Here is a 20386-nt window from a genome sequence, read left to right as displayed (position 1 = left end):
TGTGATTGCCTCAAGCTTCAAAGTCAACAATAGTGCAGAGAGATCGGCTGACACTCTACTCTCTAACTGCCCCTTCTAAACCCACAGACCCACAGCATCCTCTTGCTCTCTATTCCTCCTTTGCAAATCCCCATTGCAGATTCTTTCCTGAGTTTCTCAGCCAAATATTGGCTGGATTGTCATCATCAATCATCATCATTATCATCATCATGAAATGATACGACTACCTTAGCACTAAATGATATTACAGCTACTGATCATTAATTTTAAAAAAAGCATTTAAACCACACGCCATAGTTTGCTTATTTCTTTGTATTTATTAATTATAGTCTTTATAACCCTGACAATAGTCATTAAAGATGAGGAAAATGAGGCTCAGGTGGGTCAAATAGCTCATGAAGGTCACTCTGGAACCCAAAGAAAGTAAGTATATGCATTACATATATTACATGCCATCTATCAAATAATATATATAATTATACATATGATATAACATATATAATATTAAATAGGTGACATCTGTGATAGCGCTCCACCTGAGTGGCATCCACAGATGGCCGTGGAGTGCCTGTCCTGCCCTAAGCACCTCTCGAAATGCATCTCTCTCATGGTTCAATATCTCTGTATTGTCCATCCTGATCACAAATTTTAACTTTTAAATTTACATTTTGCCAAGTTGGATTAATTCATGGAACAAAACTATGAAGTAGTGAACCAAGTCAGAAACCCCCATGGGGTAGCAGAAATGATCTCTATGGAAACTACCAGAGGGACTGCAATTATCTTCACCTATGCTAGTCACCTGCCCTAATCAAAGTAATCAATCTCTCTAATTAAAACTCTTCAAGGGCAATTCATCTGCAGGTTACGTCCGAGCTTTTCATGCCCTGACCTTAGACTATTTCTCTTGCTTATCTTCTACCATTTCCTATCTATCATTTTACAGTCTGCTATATGTAACATTTTTTTAAATTTTTATACACATTAAGATGCTCTTACAGAGCAGGTCTACCATTGCACATATTGTTTCTCTTCCTGGAATAACTACCTTTTCTCTACTTCTCTTCTTTCATCTAAGTTCTACTTAATTGTCAAGATTAGATCAGGTGTCATCTTCAGGGAGATGTCCCTAAGGCCTGACAACCTGGTTGAACTAGATATTCTTAGGTGTCCTTCCTATGCACCTGCACAGCACTCTGAGCTCAGATATTGTTGTATTGCCACACTGTGTTGAAATTAGCTACTGTTTGTACTTTGCATTTGCTCACAGGCACCTCAAAACCATCTTTATATAAAGATGAAAAATTTATATCCACTGGCTTCCAGTTACAGTGTACTAAATGTTTTTGAAGGCTGCTTTTTATATTTGCTAGATTTTAGAACTTCTAATCTATCACTATATGAATCATAGTGATAATAATTCATGAGTCTGCATAATAACCAGACTCACCTTGTGTTACGACCATCCCCAACAACATGTCCATGTGCACAAACATGGATATCTAGTACCCAATAGGTATCTTCCAATCATAAGTAAGAGATAGTAAGTGATGATTCTTCACTATTATAATTAGCCTCTTACAGAAATTCCACAGCTATTCTTTTCTCACAGCTAAAAGTTCCAGAAAAGTTACTAAATCCGTTAAAAAATTAATTATGATCACAGAGTCTAGCTTCTAATAGTAAATATTTCTGTTGAAGAAGCACTTTTATTGTGTTTTTAACCAAAATCACATTCCCTTTTTTGTTTTTTCAGGTTGGACAAGCTCACTGAAAGTTACTCCTTTACAATCTCATCATGAAGGACGCTCATTAAGACACATGTTTACATTTGATGAGGAGGGAACATGTGCAGTAAGATTTTCTTGCTGGGTGGTATTATACAACATATATAATTAGTTTATTTCATTGTTTGGGTGTTTGATATTGTATGCCCTAGATGAATAGCTACCATGTATATAGTGCTTCTTATATTCCAGGCACTGTGCAGCCCTTTGCAGTCAATGTCTACTGTGCATTACCTTGTGTTACTCCTACAATACCCTGGGGGAGGAGGAGTGAGTAGTAGATGCAGCTGGTGCCCATCACAGACTCCCTTCACTGGCTAGTGTGTCTATTCCCAGGAGCAATGAGTGACGGTCACTAAAAGGCTAACAGCCACCAGACTGGAGGACTGTCTTATGCTGTTTCTTTCAGATTTTGGCCAGTGACTGGCTGACTTCTTAGGGCAACAGACTAATGCTACTCTCCAGCTGAGGCTACATTCTCACTAGCTTCTTTTCCTTCTCCTATTCTACTGTCTTCTTAACAAATAGTGTTGTTATTCTCATATTATTTGAGAAAACAGAAGCCCAATAATGTTAAGTAACTGACTTTTGATCAAACAGTTAATAAATATCAACCAAAATTTAAACCTAAATATTTTTCAGAATCTAAGGATTATGTTCTTAATCATCTTCCTATGTAGATTTTGTAGTCTCTAAATCCTTGGCATTTAAAATGAGATACTTAAAGAATCCTAAGACATACACAGATATGAAAATATTTTTAAACAGCTTTATTGAGATATATGTCATGCATCATAAAATACAACCCTTTAAAGTGTGTAATTCAATGTTTTTAGAATATTCACAGAGTTGTGCAACCACCCCCACAATCTAATTTTAGATTTTTATTACCTCAAAAAAACTCATATTCATTAGCGGTAAAGATATGAATACATTGTAATGAATCAATTTCCATTCCTGTAACTCCTATATATATTTCTTCTAAAATGGATCTGCTTGAGAATTTACCCTCACAGTGCCACGTTGATTTCTTTGTTTCTCACCTTTTCCTTCGCAATCACCCTTTCTAGTTTTTCACAAAGGGAAATGGGGCATACCTCTCACATATTAACAGCTGTACTACCGTACATGGCCATGAAACAATTTGTGTTCTCAATGCCTCCTTTACTCAAGATGCCCTGCACACAGGGTAGAACTTCATGTTTTTCTTTGTCCTATGCATTTTTCTTTTAAAACTATGGCATTAGAAATAGGGGTAATTTGGCCTGTTTCAGGCTGTTCTGAATTCAGACAAAATGCATAATGTGATTGCAAGAATAATAAAATTTTTATTTATTAGTTTTACTTATTCTATCTTCAACCCTTATCAAAGGATCCATTGGTCCTGTAGGTAAATCCTGTGAGAGCAAATCAAAGTGAACCTAATAAGAAACTGAAGACCTTGTTGCCTTGTTTAAAAAAAAAAAAATGTATACTACAAATTTATGGCAAGATTCCATGCTTTAACTATTTTAAAACTAGAATTCTGAAGTAGAAACTTGTCATGGAAAGGCTTATTAGCATACTTATTTAAATTTAAAATAAGTTTAGACTTTTTATAGCAGTGAATAAATCTAGATATTATTTCCAGTAGTGGAAGCTAAGTAATATGGACCAATATTTCTAATGGCAAAACAACTGGATTAACGTTTCTTTCTTCTAATAAGGTAGAGAGAAATTACTGGGCCAGCAAGAGAATAGACACTCTAAAATTTAAGCCTAGCACTTAGGGCCACTTTGACACTGAAAGAATTTGCAGTTTTTGAAGAGGCAGCCAAAAGTTTGATTTGAACTTCTGGTGGTCTCATAGGAGCAAAGGATCAGAAGTTGGAGGTGATCCATAAAAGCCACCTAAGACTGTGAGCTGAATACCTGGAAGCCTGAACCCTACAAGTAAGGATAGGTCAACAGTAAAAAGCGCTTGACCAGACTGCAGCCTAGCTTAATCCAAGTAAATAAGAAAACTTCAAGTCCTGAACTGGGATGAAGGTGATCCTAGACTGCTCTCACTTCCAGGAATCAGGCAGAAGTAAATAATACTTTTCTTTGAAGGAAGATACTATCTTATTAAATCTCAAATTATTTCAATTAAAAACTTTTAAAGTATAATGTTCAACACATAATTAACAGTATCCAAACATATAAGAAAAAGTACACTATGAGTGAGAATCAGCACAAATGAAAGAAAACAGAAACAGATATACATTGATGTATACAAACAGATACACACTGATATATACAAACAGATATACATCCATGCCTTATAAATATGTATAAAATGTTAAAGGAGAAAAAATGAACTCAAAATTTTTATATGAAAATTACAAATTACCAAATGGAAATAATTAGAAGATTGAAGGAGGGGCCAGGTATGGTGTCTCACACCTGTAATCTTAGCACTTTGGGAAGCCAAGGCAGGATCACTTGAGGCCAGGAGTTTGAGACCAGCCTAGCCAACATGGCAGAACCCCGTATCTACTAACAATACAAACATTAGGCCAGGCACAGTGGCTCACACTTGTAATCCCAGCACTTTGGGAGGCCAAGGCAGGCAGATCACCTGAGGTTGAGAGTTCAAGGCCTGTCTGGTCAACCTGACAAAACCCCATCTCTATTAAAAATACAAAATTTATCCAGGTGTGGTGGCACCTGTCTGTAGTTCCAGCTACTCAGGAGGCTGAGGCAGGAGAATTGCTCGAGCCTGAGAGATATAGGTTGAATTGAGCAGAGATAGTGCGAGAGCACTCCACGCTCCAGCCTGGACAACAGAGTGAGACTGTCTAAAGCCAAAAAAAAAAAAAGAAGAAGAAGAAGAAGGAGGAGGAGGAAGAAGAAGAAGACAAAAGAAAAGAAAATTGTGGGTGAAAGTAATTCCAGAACTGAAAAATATGATAAAGTACTTTATAGATGGGTTCAGTAATACATTAGACACAGTTAGAGAGGGAATTGGAGAACTAGTAGATTAATCAGAAGAAATTGATGAAACACAAATACGCAAAAATACAGAAGTGAAAGTCACAAACCTAGATGATATAGGTAGAAGAAAGAACACATGCTTATTTGGAATCCCAAAAGTAAAAGAGAAAAAATATGACAGAAACTATGATACCATTTTTATATCCACTGCATGTTTATTTCTGATAGCTCCCTGAGCATCCCCTCACATTCTCTGCTGTACATTGAGGATGAGTTATGTTTCCACACAACCAAGCCAAAGGTGGCAGCAACAGAAGCATTCTGGCAATCTCAACCCCAGGTCCAACAGTAATGGCAGAAAAAGCCTAGAGTTAAAGGAGACAGCACATGGAGAATGTAAGAATGGAAAAAGGAAAAATCTGAACGTTCATTTTTTAACATAATTTATGGTAACTGCATTATTTGAAATCTGGACATCAGTGGCCATATTTTGTCAGGTCTTGTTAAATATGAAGAAATTCTGGAAATTGAGGCATTTAATGATGCTGATGGTGCTGGAGAATCTTAATGTGGATAATGCTAGTTTTATTAGGATATAAAGGAAGTTCTACTTCAATGTGATTACTTTTATCAGAAGAAACTAAGGATCATTTAGAGTTAGAAGTAGGTATTCCCACTGAATCATAGTCCAAGAACAGTAAAGACATCAAAGAGCAAATTTAGTCCCTTCTCTATGAAATAGTAGACAAATAACATGTAGATGACAGCAATACAGGGAAGATGCACCAGTTAGAAAATAGCCACCAGAAAGTGAAGACAGACTGCAAGGAAATTAGGTAGATGATAAATTTGAGTGCCTGGAAATGAAAACGTAAAGAAACTGAAGACACCTAATGTGTACATGTGAGTCTATAGGCGTATAATGAGAAAGTGGAAGAGATGCTATATTAGAGAAAACTCTAGATTCCCCAAAAGATTATACCATACTACCATGATATGGCACCAAAATAATAGTTAACAAGCATGTGAACCATAGAAAATAAGACATAAATTTCAGATACTGCTAGAGAAGATTTAAACACAGGTTTAGAAAAAGTAATTGCCTCTTTGATAGACAGCAATAAAAACTGGTGGATTTCAGCTATGATGACTCCTGCTGAAGGGGGTTATTATAAATCTGAAGACCCAAGATGTTCAATAAATTTTAATCTGTATAAAGATTTTTTAAAATTATGCCCAAAACACATCAACGACATTACTGACAAACAGTGAAAAAGATAACATCTTAAAAACAGTTAGAGAAAAGATATGTACAAAGGAACACTTGTAAGAATGACTTCCGGCTTTTTGTCAGTTTGTGTAAGCCAGAAGAAAACAAAGGCACATATTTTAACTAACAAAAATAAATAAAATTAAGCTAAGAAGATGTTAACTAACAATAAAAATATTTAAAATTAGAAGCAAAATAGAAACATTTTAATAAAACAAAGCTGAGAGAACAGACCTGAAGGAATTACTTTAGGCAGAAGAAAAAAGGTATACGGAAATTCAAGTTTACACAATGAAATAAATTGAAGTGAACAGAAATGGTAAACATATGGGTAACTATAAAATACGATTTTCATCTTGTAGTTCTTTAAAATATCACTGTTAGAAGAACAATGATAGTAATGCATTTCAGGTTAATGGCACCTAAAAAGGTGAATTGTGTGACAGTAGTGTAAGAGACAACAAAGAAAATGAGCATATGCTGTTTTAACTTTTTTACACTATTTTTGAAATGGTGTAATATTATCGTGTAAACCCTGGAGTTAAAGATGAATGTTGTAAAATATCCATGCTGTAAATCCCAGAGACAGCAACGGCAGCAAAGAAAAACATTTAAAAACCATACATAGTGAGCTCATGGGAGGAGATAAAATTAAATTTTAAAATTAAAAAAATTATTAACTAATTCAAAAGAATAACACTAAAGGAAAATAAAGAAAACAAATAGAAAACAAAAATAGATTGAAACCAAATTATGTCCATTGTTAAATAGAATTTAATAAAATGAACTTAAAAGTCACACATTGTTAGTTGGATGAAAAATTAAGACCCTACTATATGCTGTCCACAAGAAAACCATGTGAAATACAAATAGAAATTTCAGGTAAGGTGTGAAAATATATATCACTCAAAAGCTAGTCAAATAAATGCAGAATTAGCTGCAATAATAGCCAACAAACTGGATTTCAGAACAAGACATTTTACTAAGGACTCAGATATTTTATAATAAGAAAGGGACCAATCCATAAAATGTATATGCACCTAATAACAGAACTCAAAACACATGAAACAGAAACTGATAGAACTGAAAGGCAGATTTACAGTTAGTAGGTATTTCAAAACTCTGTTCTCAGTAGTTTATAGGAAAAAAGGGGATATGGAACATATGAAAAACATAACTAACTCGATCTAATTGATACAAGCAACAATGGAACACAGAACATTCACTGAGATAAATTATATTCTGCAATATCAAACAAATCAAATGAAATCAAAAGAATAAAATGTGGCACATATACACTGTGGAATACTATGCAGCCATAAAAAAGGATGAGTTCATGTCCTTTGCAGGGACATGGATAAACCTGGAAACCATCATTCTCAGCAAACTGACACAAGGACAGAAAACCAAATACCGCATGTTCTCACTCATAAGTGGTTGTTGAACAATGAGAACACCTGGACACAGGGAGGGGAACATCACACACTGGGGTCTGTTGTGGGGTAAAGAGCTAGGGGAGAGATAGCAGGGCGTGGGGAGATTGGGGAGGGATAACATTAGGAGAAATACCTAATGTAGGTGACGGGGGATGGAGGCAGCAAACCACCATGGCATGTATATACCTATGTAGCAATCCTGTATGCTCTACACATGTACCCAGAACTTAAAGTAAAATTGAAATTTGTAGCCAATTATATTTCCCAGGGTTCAAATGGGTAGAAGCCACTTTTGCGAAGGTGGATAAAAAGTATCATATTCAGCCAAAACACTTAATGGAACACCCTACAGTTTTAGATCTCTTCTTGGCTTATGTTGGGACCTTCCATATGGTTCTATGCAAAGCTTCTGTTCAACCAGAAAACATGCAAATATACTGATTTCCCACTGACTGCCGCACTTATCTCTCCCCTGGTTAAATTATGAAAAGCTTAATTTAAAACGTAGCCAACACTGCTGTTCCTGTAGACACTGCCACCAAATGCACCAGGGACATTTCTCATGGGAAAGAAACACATGATATGTTTATGGGAGTAGCTAACAGCTGGTTTGCAGGCATCCCGAATGGTGGATGGCAAACCTGTCTAGTCTAATATTTTCTCATCTCTATGTTTCATTTAATCATCTCCAGATTACTATGATTCATATTACCAGGCTAACTACTCAAATAGATATCTATTTAAATCAGACCATTTTACAACAAACTACGGTTCTTAATTGCCACTCCACCCCAAACACAGACTATGACCAGCAAGACTTAAATACTGCTGAACTGTCTTTATTGCCTGAATTTTGAATTGTTTGTTCTGATGAGTTCGGTTCATGGAGATTCCTGTTAAATAGCATACTTCAGTTCCTTTATATTATCCTCCTGATAGCCATTATAGTGGCCTCCCTCACGTGTCATATTCCTTAAGAATCTTAAATGCTCATATGTAGCCATTGTTGTACATCAAAAGATCTTGTTACAGTTAGAGTAACAAAAACATGAGGAAACATAATCATTCAAGTATTTTCATACTATGAATTGTTAATTTTATACAGATATCAAATAATCCATTATGAAGGTGACAGAAAGGAGTGTCAGTGACCAAGGTTTTGGTCAATCTCTCAAAAGTGAGTGATTGAGCAAAAGAGAAGAATTGTTAAATTAAATTAGATTTGGCCTGAAACTAGTCTATGTATGTAATTAACTGTAATCTAAATTATATGTGAACCAACGGCAACCTAACAACTTGTAAGTAAATTTTTACAACATGCAGCTGTGTTGCAGCCAATCATAGCAGCCAAGCTTTCAGCCAATCACAGGCTACAAACCAGCCAAACATGTTAAACTCAGGCAAACACTGAACTGTAACCAAGGAGGCTATAAATATTTCCTGCCCACATTTTGCAGTAGAACTCTCTAAACTGCTTTTGTGCTGAGTGTTACCTTGTTCACGAATCCTTTTTCCTGCTCAATTAAACTCTGTTAAATTTAATTTGTCTAAGGTTCTTTTTTGCTTTTTTTTTTTTTTTTTTTTTTTTTTTTGAGATGGAGTCTCACTCTGTCACCCAGGATGGAGTGTGCACTAGTGCAATCTTAGCTCACTGCAACCTCCACCTTCTGGGTTCAAGGGATTCTCCTGCCTCAGCCTCCCAAGTAGCTGGGAGTACAGGCACTTGCCATCATGCCCAGCTAATTTTTGTATTTTTGTAGAGTCGTGTTGTTACCATGTTGATCAGGCTGGTCTTGTACTCCTGACCTCAGGTGATCCACCGCCTAAGCCTCCCAAAGTACTGGGATTACAGGCATTAGCAACCACGCCTGGCCTTTCTTTTTAATAGTAACATATTTACAGGTTCCAGAGATTTGAACATGGATATATTCGGGGGTTTAAATGTGAATATATTAAAAGGATTAAAAAAATTCAAGTAAAGAAATGAAGAAAATTTATTGCCAGCAGATGTACACTTAAAGAAATCCTGCCTAATAAAATATTACTTTTTCTCTTTTAATTTATTTAAAGTCCATATGATTGTTTTAAATAAAGGCATAATATTATGCTCTGAATATATGTATGACAACTGTAGAGTAAGAGATGAAAGCTTGTGATAAATTAACATAAGGTTGCAATGTTTGTACACGTTATGGGAAGTGATATGTTAACTCTGAGTGAACTGTGGAGAGTTAAAGCTGCACATTATTTTCTCCAGAGCAGTCACTAAAGTGCAATGTCAAGATGTCTACCTAAACAGCCAATAGATGGCTTAAATTGGAACTCTAAAAAAGCAAAAAGATAAATTTAAATAATTCCCAAAAAGGCAGAAGAAAAGGAACAGAGAAACAGAAATGTAAGGTTTTACAGAAGCCAGTAATAAAATGCTACACTTAATCCAAATTTATCATAATTACATTAATTACATTAATGGTAATATACTAAACATTCCAGTTATAAAGTAGACATTGTCAGAATAGATAATAAAGCAAGACACAGCTATATGCTACCTACAAGGGATATACTTGATATATAAAGATACAAATACATTGAAAGTAAGTCAATGAAAAATACCTACAATGTAAATAAAATATAAATAGGCTGTAGTGGCTATTTTGAGATCAGAGTAAATAGATTTCGAGGTGCTACAAAACATAAAGAGAGTCATGTCTTAGTTATAAAATGGTAAATTTGTCAAGAAAACCTAACAATCATAAATGTATGTGCATCTAGTACTAAGGTGCAACATACATGAGGCAAAAATAACAGACCAAAAAAGGAGAAATACACAATTCCACCGATCACCTTAGGGGGTTTTAACATCTTGTGTACTTGATGAAGCAACTAGAAAAACAACTAGTAAATACATCAATCTAAACAACACATCAGTCACCTTCAGGTAGTTGATATTTATAGAACATTACACCAAACAAATGCTAAGTATTCTTTTCAAACGCACATGAGATGTTTACTACTATAGATAATATGTGAGTACATAAAACAAGTCTTAATACATTTAAAAGTATTGAATTCATCCCACATACGTTCTTTAGCCACCAGAGTCAAATTAAAAATCAATAACCACAAGACATCTGGGAAAATATTAAATATTTTAAAATTAAACACACTTCTAAATAACCCACAGGTCAAAGAAGAAGTCACAAGATAAATTAGAAATATTTAAACTGAGTGCAAAATAAAACATACCAGATTTTATATAATGCAGTTAAAACTCTGCTAAGGGAGAGAGATCCAAGATGGCAGATCACTAGCAGCTCGGGATTGTAGCTCCCACTGAAAACGCAAAGAACGAGAGGACGCCACACGTTCACATGAATTCTTGTTGCTCACGCACCAGGAGATTCCCAGCGGAGGAGCCCCACGGGTCGCCAGCGCGACTCTTGTGACCGGCGAGGCGGTTTTGCCGGCGCCTCAGAGCGTCGGTTCCTGGTGCAGAGTCAGAAAAGCACCACCAATCTTAACGCCGCTGATTTGGTCGGCGCAGTGGGTTGCTCAGATTTCGGCGCTTAGAATCAATAAGTCGGACGTCCACTCAGAAACCCAATTACAAAGACGGTAATTATAAAGACCACAGATGGATAAATCTACAACGAAGGGAAGAAAACAGTCAAAAAAGGCTGAGAATACCCAAGATCAGAACGCCTCTTCCTCAGCAGGGGATCCCAGTTCTTCATCAGCAACGAAACAAGGCTTGATGGAGAACGAGTGGGTTCCAATTACAGAAGCAGGCTTCAAAACGTGGATAATAAGAAACTTCTGTGAATTAAAAGAACTTGTTCTAACACAATCTAAAGAAACTAAGAACTTTGAAAAAAGGTTTGACGAAATGTCAACAAGAGTACAAAATTTAGAGAGGAAAATAAGTGAATTGATGGAACGGAAAAACACAATACGAGAACTATGTGAAGTATGCACAAGTTTTAACAGCCGAATTGATCAAGCAGAAGAAAGGATATAAGAGGTCGAAGACCAACTCAATGAAATAAAACTAGAAGATAAGATTAGAGAAAAAAGGATAAAAAGGAATGAGCAAAGTATCCAAGAAATATGGGACTATGTGAAAAGACCTAATCTACGCCTGATAGGTGTACCTGAATGTGACGAAGAGAATGAATCCAAGCTGGAAAATATGCTTCAGGATATTATTCAGGAAAATTTTCCCAACCTAGTAAGGCAGGATAATATTCAACTCCAGGTAATACAGAGAACACCACAAAGATATTCCCCAAGAAGAGCAACTCCAAGGCACATAATCGTCAGATTCACCAGGGTTGAAATGAAGGAGAAAATACTAAGGGCAGCCAGAGAGAAAGGTCAGGTTACCCACAAAGGGAAGCCTATCAGACTTAACAGCAGATCTCTCAGCAGAAACCCTACAAGCCAGAAGAGATTGGGGACCAATATTCAACATCCTTAAAGAAAAGAATTTTCAACCAAGAATTTCACATCCAGCCAAACTAAGCTTCAAAAGTGAAGGAAAAATAAAGTTCTTTGTGAACAAGCAAGCACTCAGAGAATTCATCACCACCAGGCCTGCTTTACAAGAGCTTCTGAAAGAACCACTACACATAGAAAGGAACAAACAGTATCAGCCTTTCTAAAAAATACCAAAAAGTAAAGAACATCAATACAATGAAGAATTTACATCAACTAATGGGCAAAATAGCCAGCTAATATTAAATGACAGTATTAAACTCACATATATCTATTAATTCTAAATTTAAATTGACTAAATTCCTCAATTCAAAGACAGGCAATTTGGACAAAAAACTAAAACTGTATGCTGCATCCAGACCCATCTCACATTCAAGGATACACAAAGACTCAAAACAAGGGATAGAGAGAGACTTACCAACCAACTAGAGAGCAAAAATAAATAAATAAAAAGCAGAAGTTACAATTTTTGCCTCTGATAAAATAGTATTTAAAGCAACAAAGATCAAAAGAAGCAAAGAAGGACATTATATAATGATAAAAGAATCAATGCAACAACAAGAAGAGTTAAAGGTCCTAAATACACACGCACCCAATACAGGAATACCCAGACATACAAGACTTACAAAGAGACTTAGACTCCCACATAATAATAGTGGGAGACTTCAACATTAATTTTAGACAGATCAATGAGACAGAAAATTAATGATATCCAGGACTTGAACTCAGATCTGGAACAAGTAAACATAATTAACATTTATAGAACTCTCCACTTTACACAAAATATACACTCTCATCAGTACCACATCATATCAACTTAGAAGTTTAAACGAAATGTTGGTTGGCTCCTTGTTTGTTACTCTCTTCCCTCATTTTCTTTCATGTCTCCATTATTAAGGACAATTATAGGCATACCCATATTTAGACTGCATTCTAGCCTGGGCAACAAAGCAATACCCCCATTCTCTCTCCCTCTTCCTCTTTCTCTTTCTTCCTCTTCTTCATTCTTTAAAAAAAAAAAAAAAAGCAATTTAAAAATTGTTTCTGTGGGCCGGGCGCGGTGGCTCAAGCCTGTAATCCCAGCACTTTGGGAGGCCAAGGCGGGTGGATCATGAGGTCAAGAGATCGAGACCATCCTGGTCAAAAAAAAAAAAAAAAAAAAAAAAAGAAAATTAGGTTCATTTCATGGGAAATAATTATCCCAGCCTTATATCTCAGAGTCAATGAGTTTCTATCTTATCTCAGCTCCACTTATGATCATTGTTTTCATTCAGCTGAACAGTTGATGGTAAGACAGCTGAGCTGATGGGATACTATTCACTGTGATTTAGGCTATAAATACTGTAGAGCATTATATACAATGAAAATTCAAGTGAATGTGAATTTGGAGCTCCACTTTTCCATTTTGAAGACTGGTAGAGATATAGTAAAGTGTCAAATACCAAGAATATATGCTTGGAAGATTCTCTTTTCCTGTACTGCAGAAGCAGATAAATTGACACAACGCTGGCACTTGCTTTCATGATCCATTCTGGTTTCAATTCTCTTCTTCAGTTGTCTGTAGGCATAATTTGACTATGCTATACCTGTATAGTTTGGCTACAGTTGTGAGGGGATCAAAGCACAGGCTCTGAAGCCATGTTGCCTGGGTTAGACTCCCAGCTCCCAAATTACTAGTTCTGTCATGTCAAGCTAAGCTAATCACTTTTCTATGCCTCGGTTTCCTTACCTGCAAAAAGTTGATGATAACAGTACCTACTGCATGAGGTGGTTGAGAAGATCAGTTGAATTAATTACACTTAAAGCACTAAAAAGAGTGCCTGGTACAAGAGTACCTGGTGCATATGTGCTCAAGAGCTATTAGCTATTGAGGTTTTGGTTATTATTATTGCTATTAAATTTCCAGGTATTGGCTACTTTCTTGAGAACAAAGATATATTATTTGATATGGAAGAAAACTGAGATGTAAGAACATGTGTGCTACCAAATGATAAAAGAAAGTCTTTTTTTTTTTTTTTTTTTTAGATGGAGGCTTACTCTGTCACCCAGGCTGGACTGCAATGATGTGATCTTGGCTCACTGCAACCTCTGCCTCCCAGGTTCAAGTGATTCTCCCGCCTCAGCCTCCTAAGTACCTGGGATTGCAGGTGTGCACCACCACACACAGCTTAATTTTTGTAATTTTAGTAGAGGCGGGGTTTCACCATGTTGGTCAGGTTTCGCCATGTTGCTCAAACCCCTGACCTCAAGTGATCTGCCTAACTCAGTCTCCAAAAGTGCTGGGATTACAGGAGTGAGTCACCACACCTGGCCTATAAAAGAAAATCTTTTCAGATCACATTAAAAATAAATAAATAAATAAATAAAATAAAATAAAACTCTGCTAAGAAGAAAAATTTGCCTTACTTGCTTACTTTAGAAGATGAGAAAGATCTAAAATTAATGATAATATTTCAATATTAAGAAACTGGTGGCTGGGTGTGGTGGCTCATGCCTGTAGTCCCAGTACTTTGGGAGGCCCAAGCAGGTAAATCACTTGAGGTCAGGAGTTCAAGACCAGCTTAGCCAATATGGTGAAACCCTATCTCTACTAAAAAATACAAAAATTCTCCAGACCTGATGGCAGGCACCTGTAATACCAGCTACACAGGAGGCTGAGGTACAGGAATCACTTGAACCCAGGAGGTGAAGATTGCAGTGAGCCAAGATCACACCACTGCACTCCAACCTCAGTGACAAGGTGTTACTTGGTCTCAAAAAAAGAAAAAGAAAAAAAAAAAAGAAACTAGAAAAATGATTAAATTAAACAAAAAATAAGAAGGAAGAAAACTAAAAAATGATAATAATAGAAATGGTGAAATGGGGGATAGATTCACAAAAGAAAAAATTTGAAAAGCCAAAAGTTATTTTCTACCTAAGTGTCCATAGACAGATGAATAGATACAGAAAATAAGATAGGTAGATAGATAGAGAGAGAAAGAGAGAGAGTTGTTTGAGCTCCTTATATACATATGTAGACAGATAGAGTTGTTTGACACACATATATATATCTCTATCTATCTGTATATATAGATATATATATATATACACACATATATATCTCTATATTGATATATCTATAGATATCTCTATACATATAGATATCTATATAGATATCTATCTATAGATATATCTATATCTATTTATAGATATATAGATATCTATATAGATATCTATCTATAGATATATCTATATCTATTTATAGATATATAGATATCTATATAGATATCTATCTATAGATATATCTATATCTATTTATAGATATATAGATATCTATATAGATATCTATCTATAGATATATCTATATCTATTTATAGATATATAGATATCTATATAGATATCTATATAGATATATCCACATGGATATCTATATATCTATATAGATATCTATATATAGATATAGATAGATTTATATCTATTTATATCTATACATCTAGATACGTTTATATCTATATAGATAGACACATATATATGTATGTGTATATACATATATACACATACACATGTATATACATATATACACATACATATATATGTGAAAAAATGCCCAGCATCACTAATCAGAGACATGCACATTAAAACCACAATGAGGGGCCGGGCGCGGTGGCTCAAGCTTGTAATCCCAGCACTTTGGGAGGCCGAGGCGGGTGGATCACGAGGTCGAGAGATCGAGACCATCCTGGTCAACATGGTGAAACCCCGTCTCTACTAAAAATACAAAAAATTAGCTGGGCATGGTGGCGTGTGCCTGTAATCCCAGCTACTCAGGAGGCTGAGGCAGGAGAATTGCCTGAACCCAGGAGGCGGAGGTTGCGGTGAGCCGAGATCGCGCCATTGCACTCCAGCCTGGGTAACAAGAGCGAAACTCCGTCTCAAAAAAAAAAAAAAAAAAAAAAAAAAAACCACAATGAGATATCATCTCACACCAATTAAAATGTCTTTTATTAAAAAGTCGGGGAATAACAAATGCCAGTGAGGATGTGGAGAAAGGGAAATCTTCATTCACTGTTGGTAGAAATGTAAATCAGTACACCACTATGGAAAACAGTACGGAGGTTCCTCAAAATCCTACAACTAGGAGTACTATATGATTCAGTGATTCCACTACTGAGTATATATCCAAAAGAAAGGAAAGGAATATATATAAAAGATATCTACATTCCCATGTTTATTGCAGCCCTATTTGCATTAGGCCAAATGTGGAGTCAACCTAAGTGTCCATCAGTGGATGAAAGGGTAGAGAAAATGGAGTATATAGATACAATGGAATATTGTTTGGCCATAAAAGAGAATAAAATCCTGTCATTTGTACCAACATGGATGGAACTGGAGGTCATTATGTTAAATAAAGTAAGCCAACTACATAAGACAAACATTGCTTGTTTCCACTGATATGTGAAAGCTACAATGGTGGATCTCATGAAGATAAAGAGGAAATTGGTGGTTACCAGAGGCCAAGAAAGGGATTGTGGAGGTGGGATAAAGAAAGGTTCATTAATAGGTACAAATATACAGTTAGATTCAATAAATAAGATCATGTTTGACCTAACAGTGGGGTGACTATAGTTAACAATAATCTGTTGAACATTTTCAAATAACTAGAGGAGAATAATTCATGTTTCTAGCTTAAGGAAAAGATAAATATTTAAGGTGATGGATATTCCAATTATTCTAGATTTGATTTTTACAAATTATATGAATGTATCAAATTATCACATGTACCCTCCCAAATTCTCATATCTATTATGTGTTAATACAAATATGTTATAAAAATATGAAAGCTGATAGTAGCAGAACAGAAGGTACATATGGAAGTTAGAGATGAAGAAATGCAAAAATTAAGAGACATGAAGGACAGAATGAAAAGTCCAATATTTGTCTGACAGTCATTATAAAAGAAGAGAATAATGATAATTCATTGACAATAAATAGATAAAGATGGAGAACTATTTGATGAAAGTCATGAATTCTTAGATCGAAGAAGTATAACAAGTCAAGTCCTAAGCCAGATGAACAAAAATATATCCTCTCCTAAACAAATTATGTTGAATCTGAAAAAAAAAAAATAAAACTCAAGACAAAGATAATATCCTAAATATAAGCATATAAGCAGAAGGGAGAAAAACAGAATACCTGCAAACAATTAAACTCTGTGTATTTTAAAAACAATACATCCTCAAAGTCAATGAGATAAATTTGTTACTAGAAAATTGTAACTAGAATTAAACTAAAATTCTAAACCAAAGTTAGAACGTTTTTCAAAACTGAGGGTGAATTAAAAATAGAACTAGAAAAAGTCTACATTTGTAAAACAACTAATAAAAAGCAAACTTCAGCAAAAAGAAAATGGAACCAAGTCCCTGAGGGAGAAAAAACAAGTACAATAAAAAAGCAAAAGGAGGCAAAGAATTGGTAAAATAACATTGAAAATTAAAATAAATAGTAACCATTAAAGATCATAATGATTATAACAATAATTAGTTAATTAATTTTGATAAAATCAGTGGAAGATAGAGGAAAATATCTCATAACTAATCTCCTTATGTCCTATTAGAAGACAGGACAATACGTTTTAAAAATGTTTTAATTACATTTTGCTAAAACTGAATATTTGCTGATGTTTCCAGTTCAAGAGCTTTCTCTTAAATTCTTACTTTCCATTAACTTTAATATACATTTTGTGAATTTTAATTTAATGAGTATGACAATAAAACATTGTAAATTCCTTAAGCAGAAGAGGAAAAGTAGGGAAGTGTTAAATCTGGTTAATCTAAGAGATGCTTGAAAGAAGAAATAGAAAGAAAGAGGAACCCAAAAGAAAACATGAAGAATAGAAAACAATAGCAATTTCCATTTATATTTGGTCTCTTTAAACTTATTTTTTATGCCTTCTAGGTTGAAGGTGAACCACTTGTTCAACCAAACAAGAAATGTAATGCGAAGGACTCATTTTACAAGTCCTCTACACAAAAGTAAGCATTTTTTCCCAAGGAATTTTGATTTTGGAATATATTTCTTTTTCCTTCATGACACATCCTCTTTATGTCTACAATAATGGATCTTATGAGTGACCCAGAGAATATCAAACACAGACATTTACTTACACTGACAGCTAAAATAAATAAACATTCAAGGAAGAGTCTTAAGGCACACTTACGTTTGATGGAAGAATAAAACCAAACAGAAAGTAAATGGTCATAGAGGGGAAGGGGTGGTAAGAGTACAGCGTCCCAGAAAGCCAAGACAGAGAGAGCTTAAAGGGGGAGAATTCATTAAGTCAGCTGACAAATACAGTGTGTACCTATTATGAATGTACGTCTTAGACTATGAGCTACATCAGTGAGTAGGCAAAGATTTCTGCTCTCAGGGGCTCTCAGTATAAACATGTAAACTGGTCTGCTCTCATGCTGCTAATAAAGACATACCTGAGACTGGGCAATTTACAAAGGAAAGAGGTTTCATTGACACAGTTCCACATGGCTGGGAAGGCCTCACAATCATGGCAGAAGGTAAGGAGGAGCAAAGTCACATCTTACATGGTGGAAGGAGGAGAGCCTGTGCAGAGGAACTCCCATGTATGAAACCATTAGATCCTGTGAGACTTACTACCATGAGAACGGTACAGGGGAAACTGTTCCCATGATTCAATTATCTCTACCTGGCCCCACCCTAGATAGGTGAGGATTATTACAATTCAAGGTGAGATTTGGGTAGAGACACAGCCAAACCATATCAAAAGGGAAACAGACAATAATAAACAAGCACACTAAGAAAGTAAATAGACCATATCTTAGAAAGTGACAGATAAGCCAGGTGCGGGTGGCTCACGCCTGTAATCCCAGCACTTTGGGAGGCTGAGGCGGGTGGATCACGAGGTCGAGAGATCGAGACCATCCTGGTCAACATGGTGAAACCCCGTCTCTACTAAAAATACAAAAAACTAGCTGGGCGTAGTGGCGCGTGCCTGTAATCCCAGCTACTCAGGAGGCTGAGGCAGGAGAATTGCCTGAACCCAGGAGGTGGAGGTTGCGGTGAGCCGAGATCGCGCCAGTGCACTCCAGCCTGGGTAACAAGAGTGAAACTCTGTCTCAAAAAAAAAAAAAAAAAAAAAAAAAAAGAGAGAGAGAGAGAAAAAAAGTGACAGACAAGTCTGAAAAAAAAAAAAAAAGAGAAGGTAGAACAGGACGACAAAATCAGGAGTCCCACATCTACAGGGTAGCAAGCATCAGTAATAAGCAGGAGGTGTGGGAGGCCTTTCCAGATGCTGAAGGGTGTGCAGAAATTTGAAAGAGTTGAGAGAGCAGCCATGCAGAGACTGGGAGTGACTCTATTCCCAGAAGAGGGAATGTAGCCCAAAAGCCACAGGTCAGAAGTGTGCTTAAGATGTTAAGGGAGAATAAAAGGCCAAGGTGCCTAGAGTAGGGTAACAGTGGGATAAGAGGAGTGGGTAGCAAAAGAATAGGTCAGAGAAGGGCTAGGAACCAGATCTTGTGGGACACTTTAAGCAATTGTAATTACCAGGACTGTCATTATGAGTGATGTGATGCTTTAGCAGAGAAGTGACAAGATCAGACTTACCTATCAAGGTAATAATCATGGTGGCTGCCGTGATAAAGTAAATTTTTGCAGGGGAGAGAAGATGGAACACCAGTTAGGGGGTTATTGTCATCTAGGACAGAGATAACGGTAACTTGCAGGAGAACGCTGGAAGAAAAATTCGTAAACAGTAGCTGAGTTGTGGATTTATTTAGAACAGGCGTCCCCAGACTTTTTACACAGGGGGCCAGTTCACTGTCCCTCCAACTGTTGGAGGGCCACCACATACTGTGCTCCTCTCACTGACCACCAATGAAAGGGGTGCCCCTTCCTGAAGTGCAGCGGTGGGGGGTGGGGGCGCGGATAAATGGGCCTCAGGGGTCCGCAGGCGGCCCGTGGGCCGCGGTTTGGGGACGCCTGATTTAGAATGTGAAGCCAACACAATTTTCTGATTGTGATAAATGTGGGAAAAGAGAGGAATCAAAAATGAGCCTAAGGCTTTGGCCTATGCAGCTGGATGTACTGAGGCTGCCATTTCTCAACAAGGTGAAGGCAGTGGAAAAGTCAGTTTCACATATGTTGAATATGAAGACGTTCATTAGACATCCAAGTGGATACGTCAAGTAGGCAGTGTGATGTATGGATGTGAAGTTTGAGGCAGAGGTCTGGGCTAGAGAAATAAACCTGGGCGTCGTGGCTTATAGAAAGGTATGTAAAGCCATGGCACTGAGTGAGAACACTAAAAGAGAAGTGTAGTCAGAGAGTAAAAGGGCACTGAGTCCTGGCATCTCCCTAAAAAAAGAGAAAAAAAGAGTAGAAACCAGCAATCAAGACTGAAAAGGAGCAATCAGTCAGGTATGAGGAGGATG

General features: G+C 36.3%; 1 protein-coding gene across 1 annotated transcript in view; it reads left to right on the top strand.

Annotated features, from left to right (window-relative positions):
* SPMIP7 (sperm microtubule inner protein 7) overlaps nucleotides 1-20386 on the top strand; it is a 52978-nt gene that overhangs the window by 3127 nt on the left and 29465 nt on the right. The window contains exons 2-3 of the mRNA XM_003930804.2: nucleotides 1757-1854; nucleotides 17877-17953. Of these exons, the coding sequence (XP_003930853.1) occupies nucleotides 1757-1854; nucleotides 17877-17953 (175 nt within the window). The remainder of the gene's footprint in view (nucleotides 1-1756; nucleotides 1855-17876; nucleotides 17954-20386) is intronic.

This window comes from Saimiri boliviensis, chromosome 10 (assembly GCF_048565385.1).
Source record: "Saimiri boliviensis isolate mSaiBol1 chromosome 10, mSaiBol1.pri, whole genome shotgun sequence".
NCBI classification, from domain to species: domain Eukaryota; kingdom Metazoa; phylum Chordata; class Mammalia; order Primates; family Cebidae; genus Saimiri; species Saimiri boliviensis.
The sequence above is the reverse complement of the archived record's forward strand: the minus strand, read 5'-3'. Positions and strand labels throughout refer to the sequence as shown.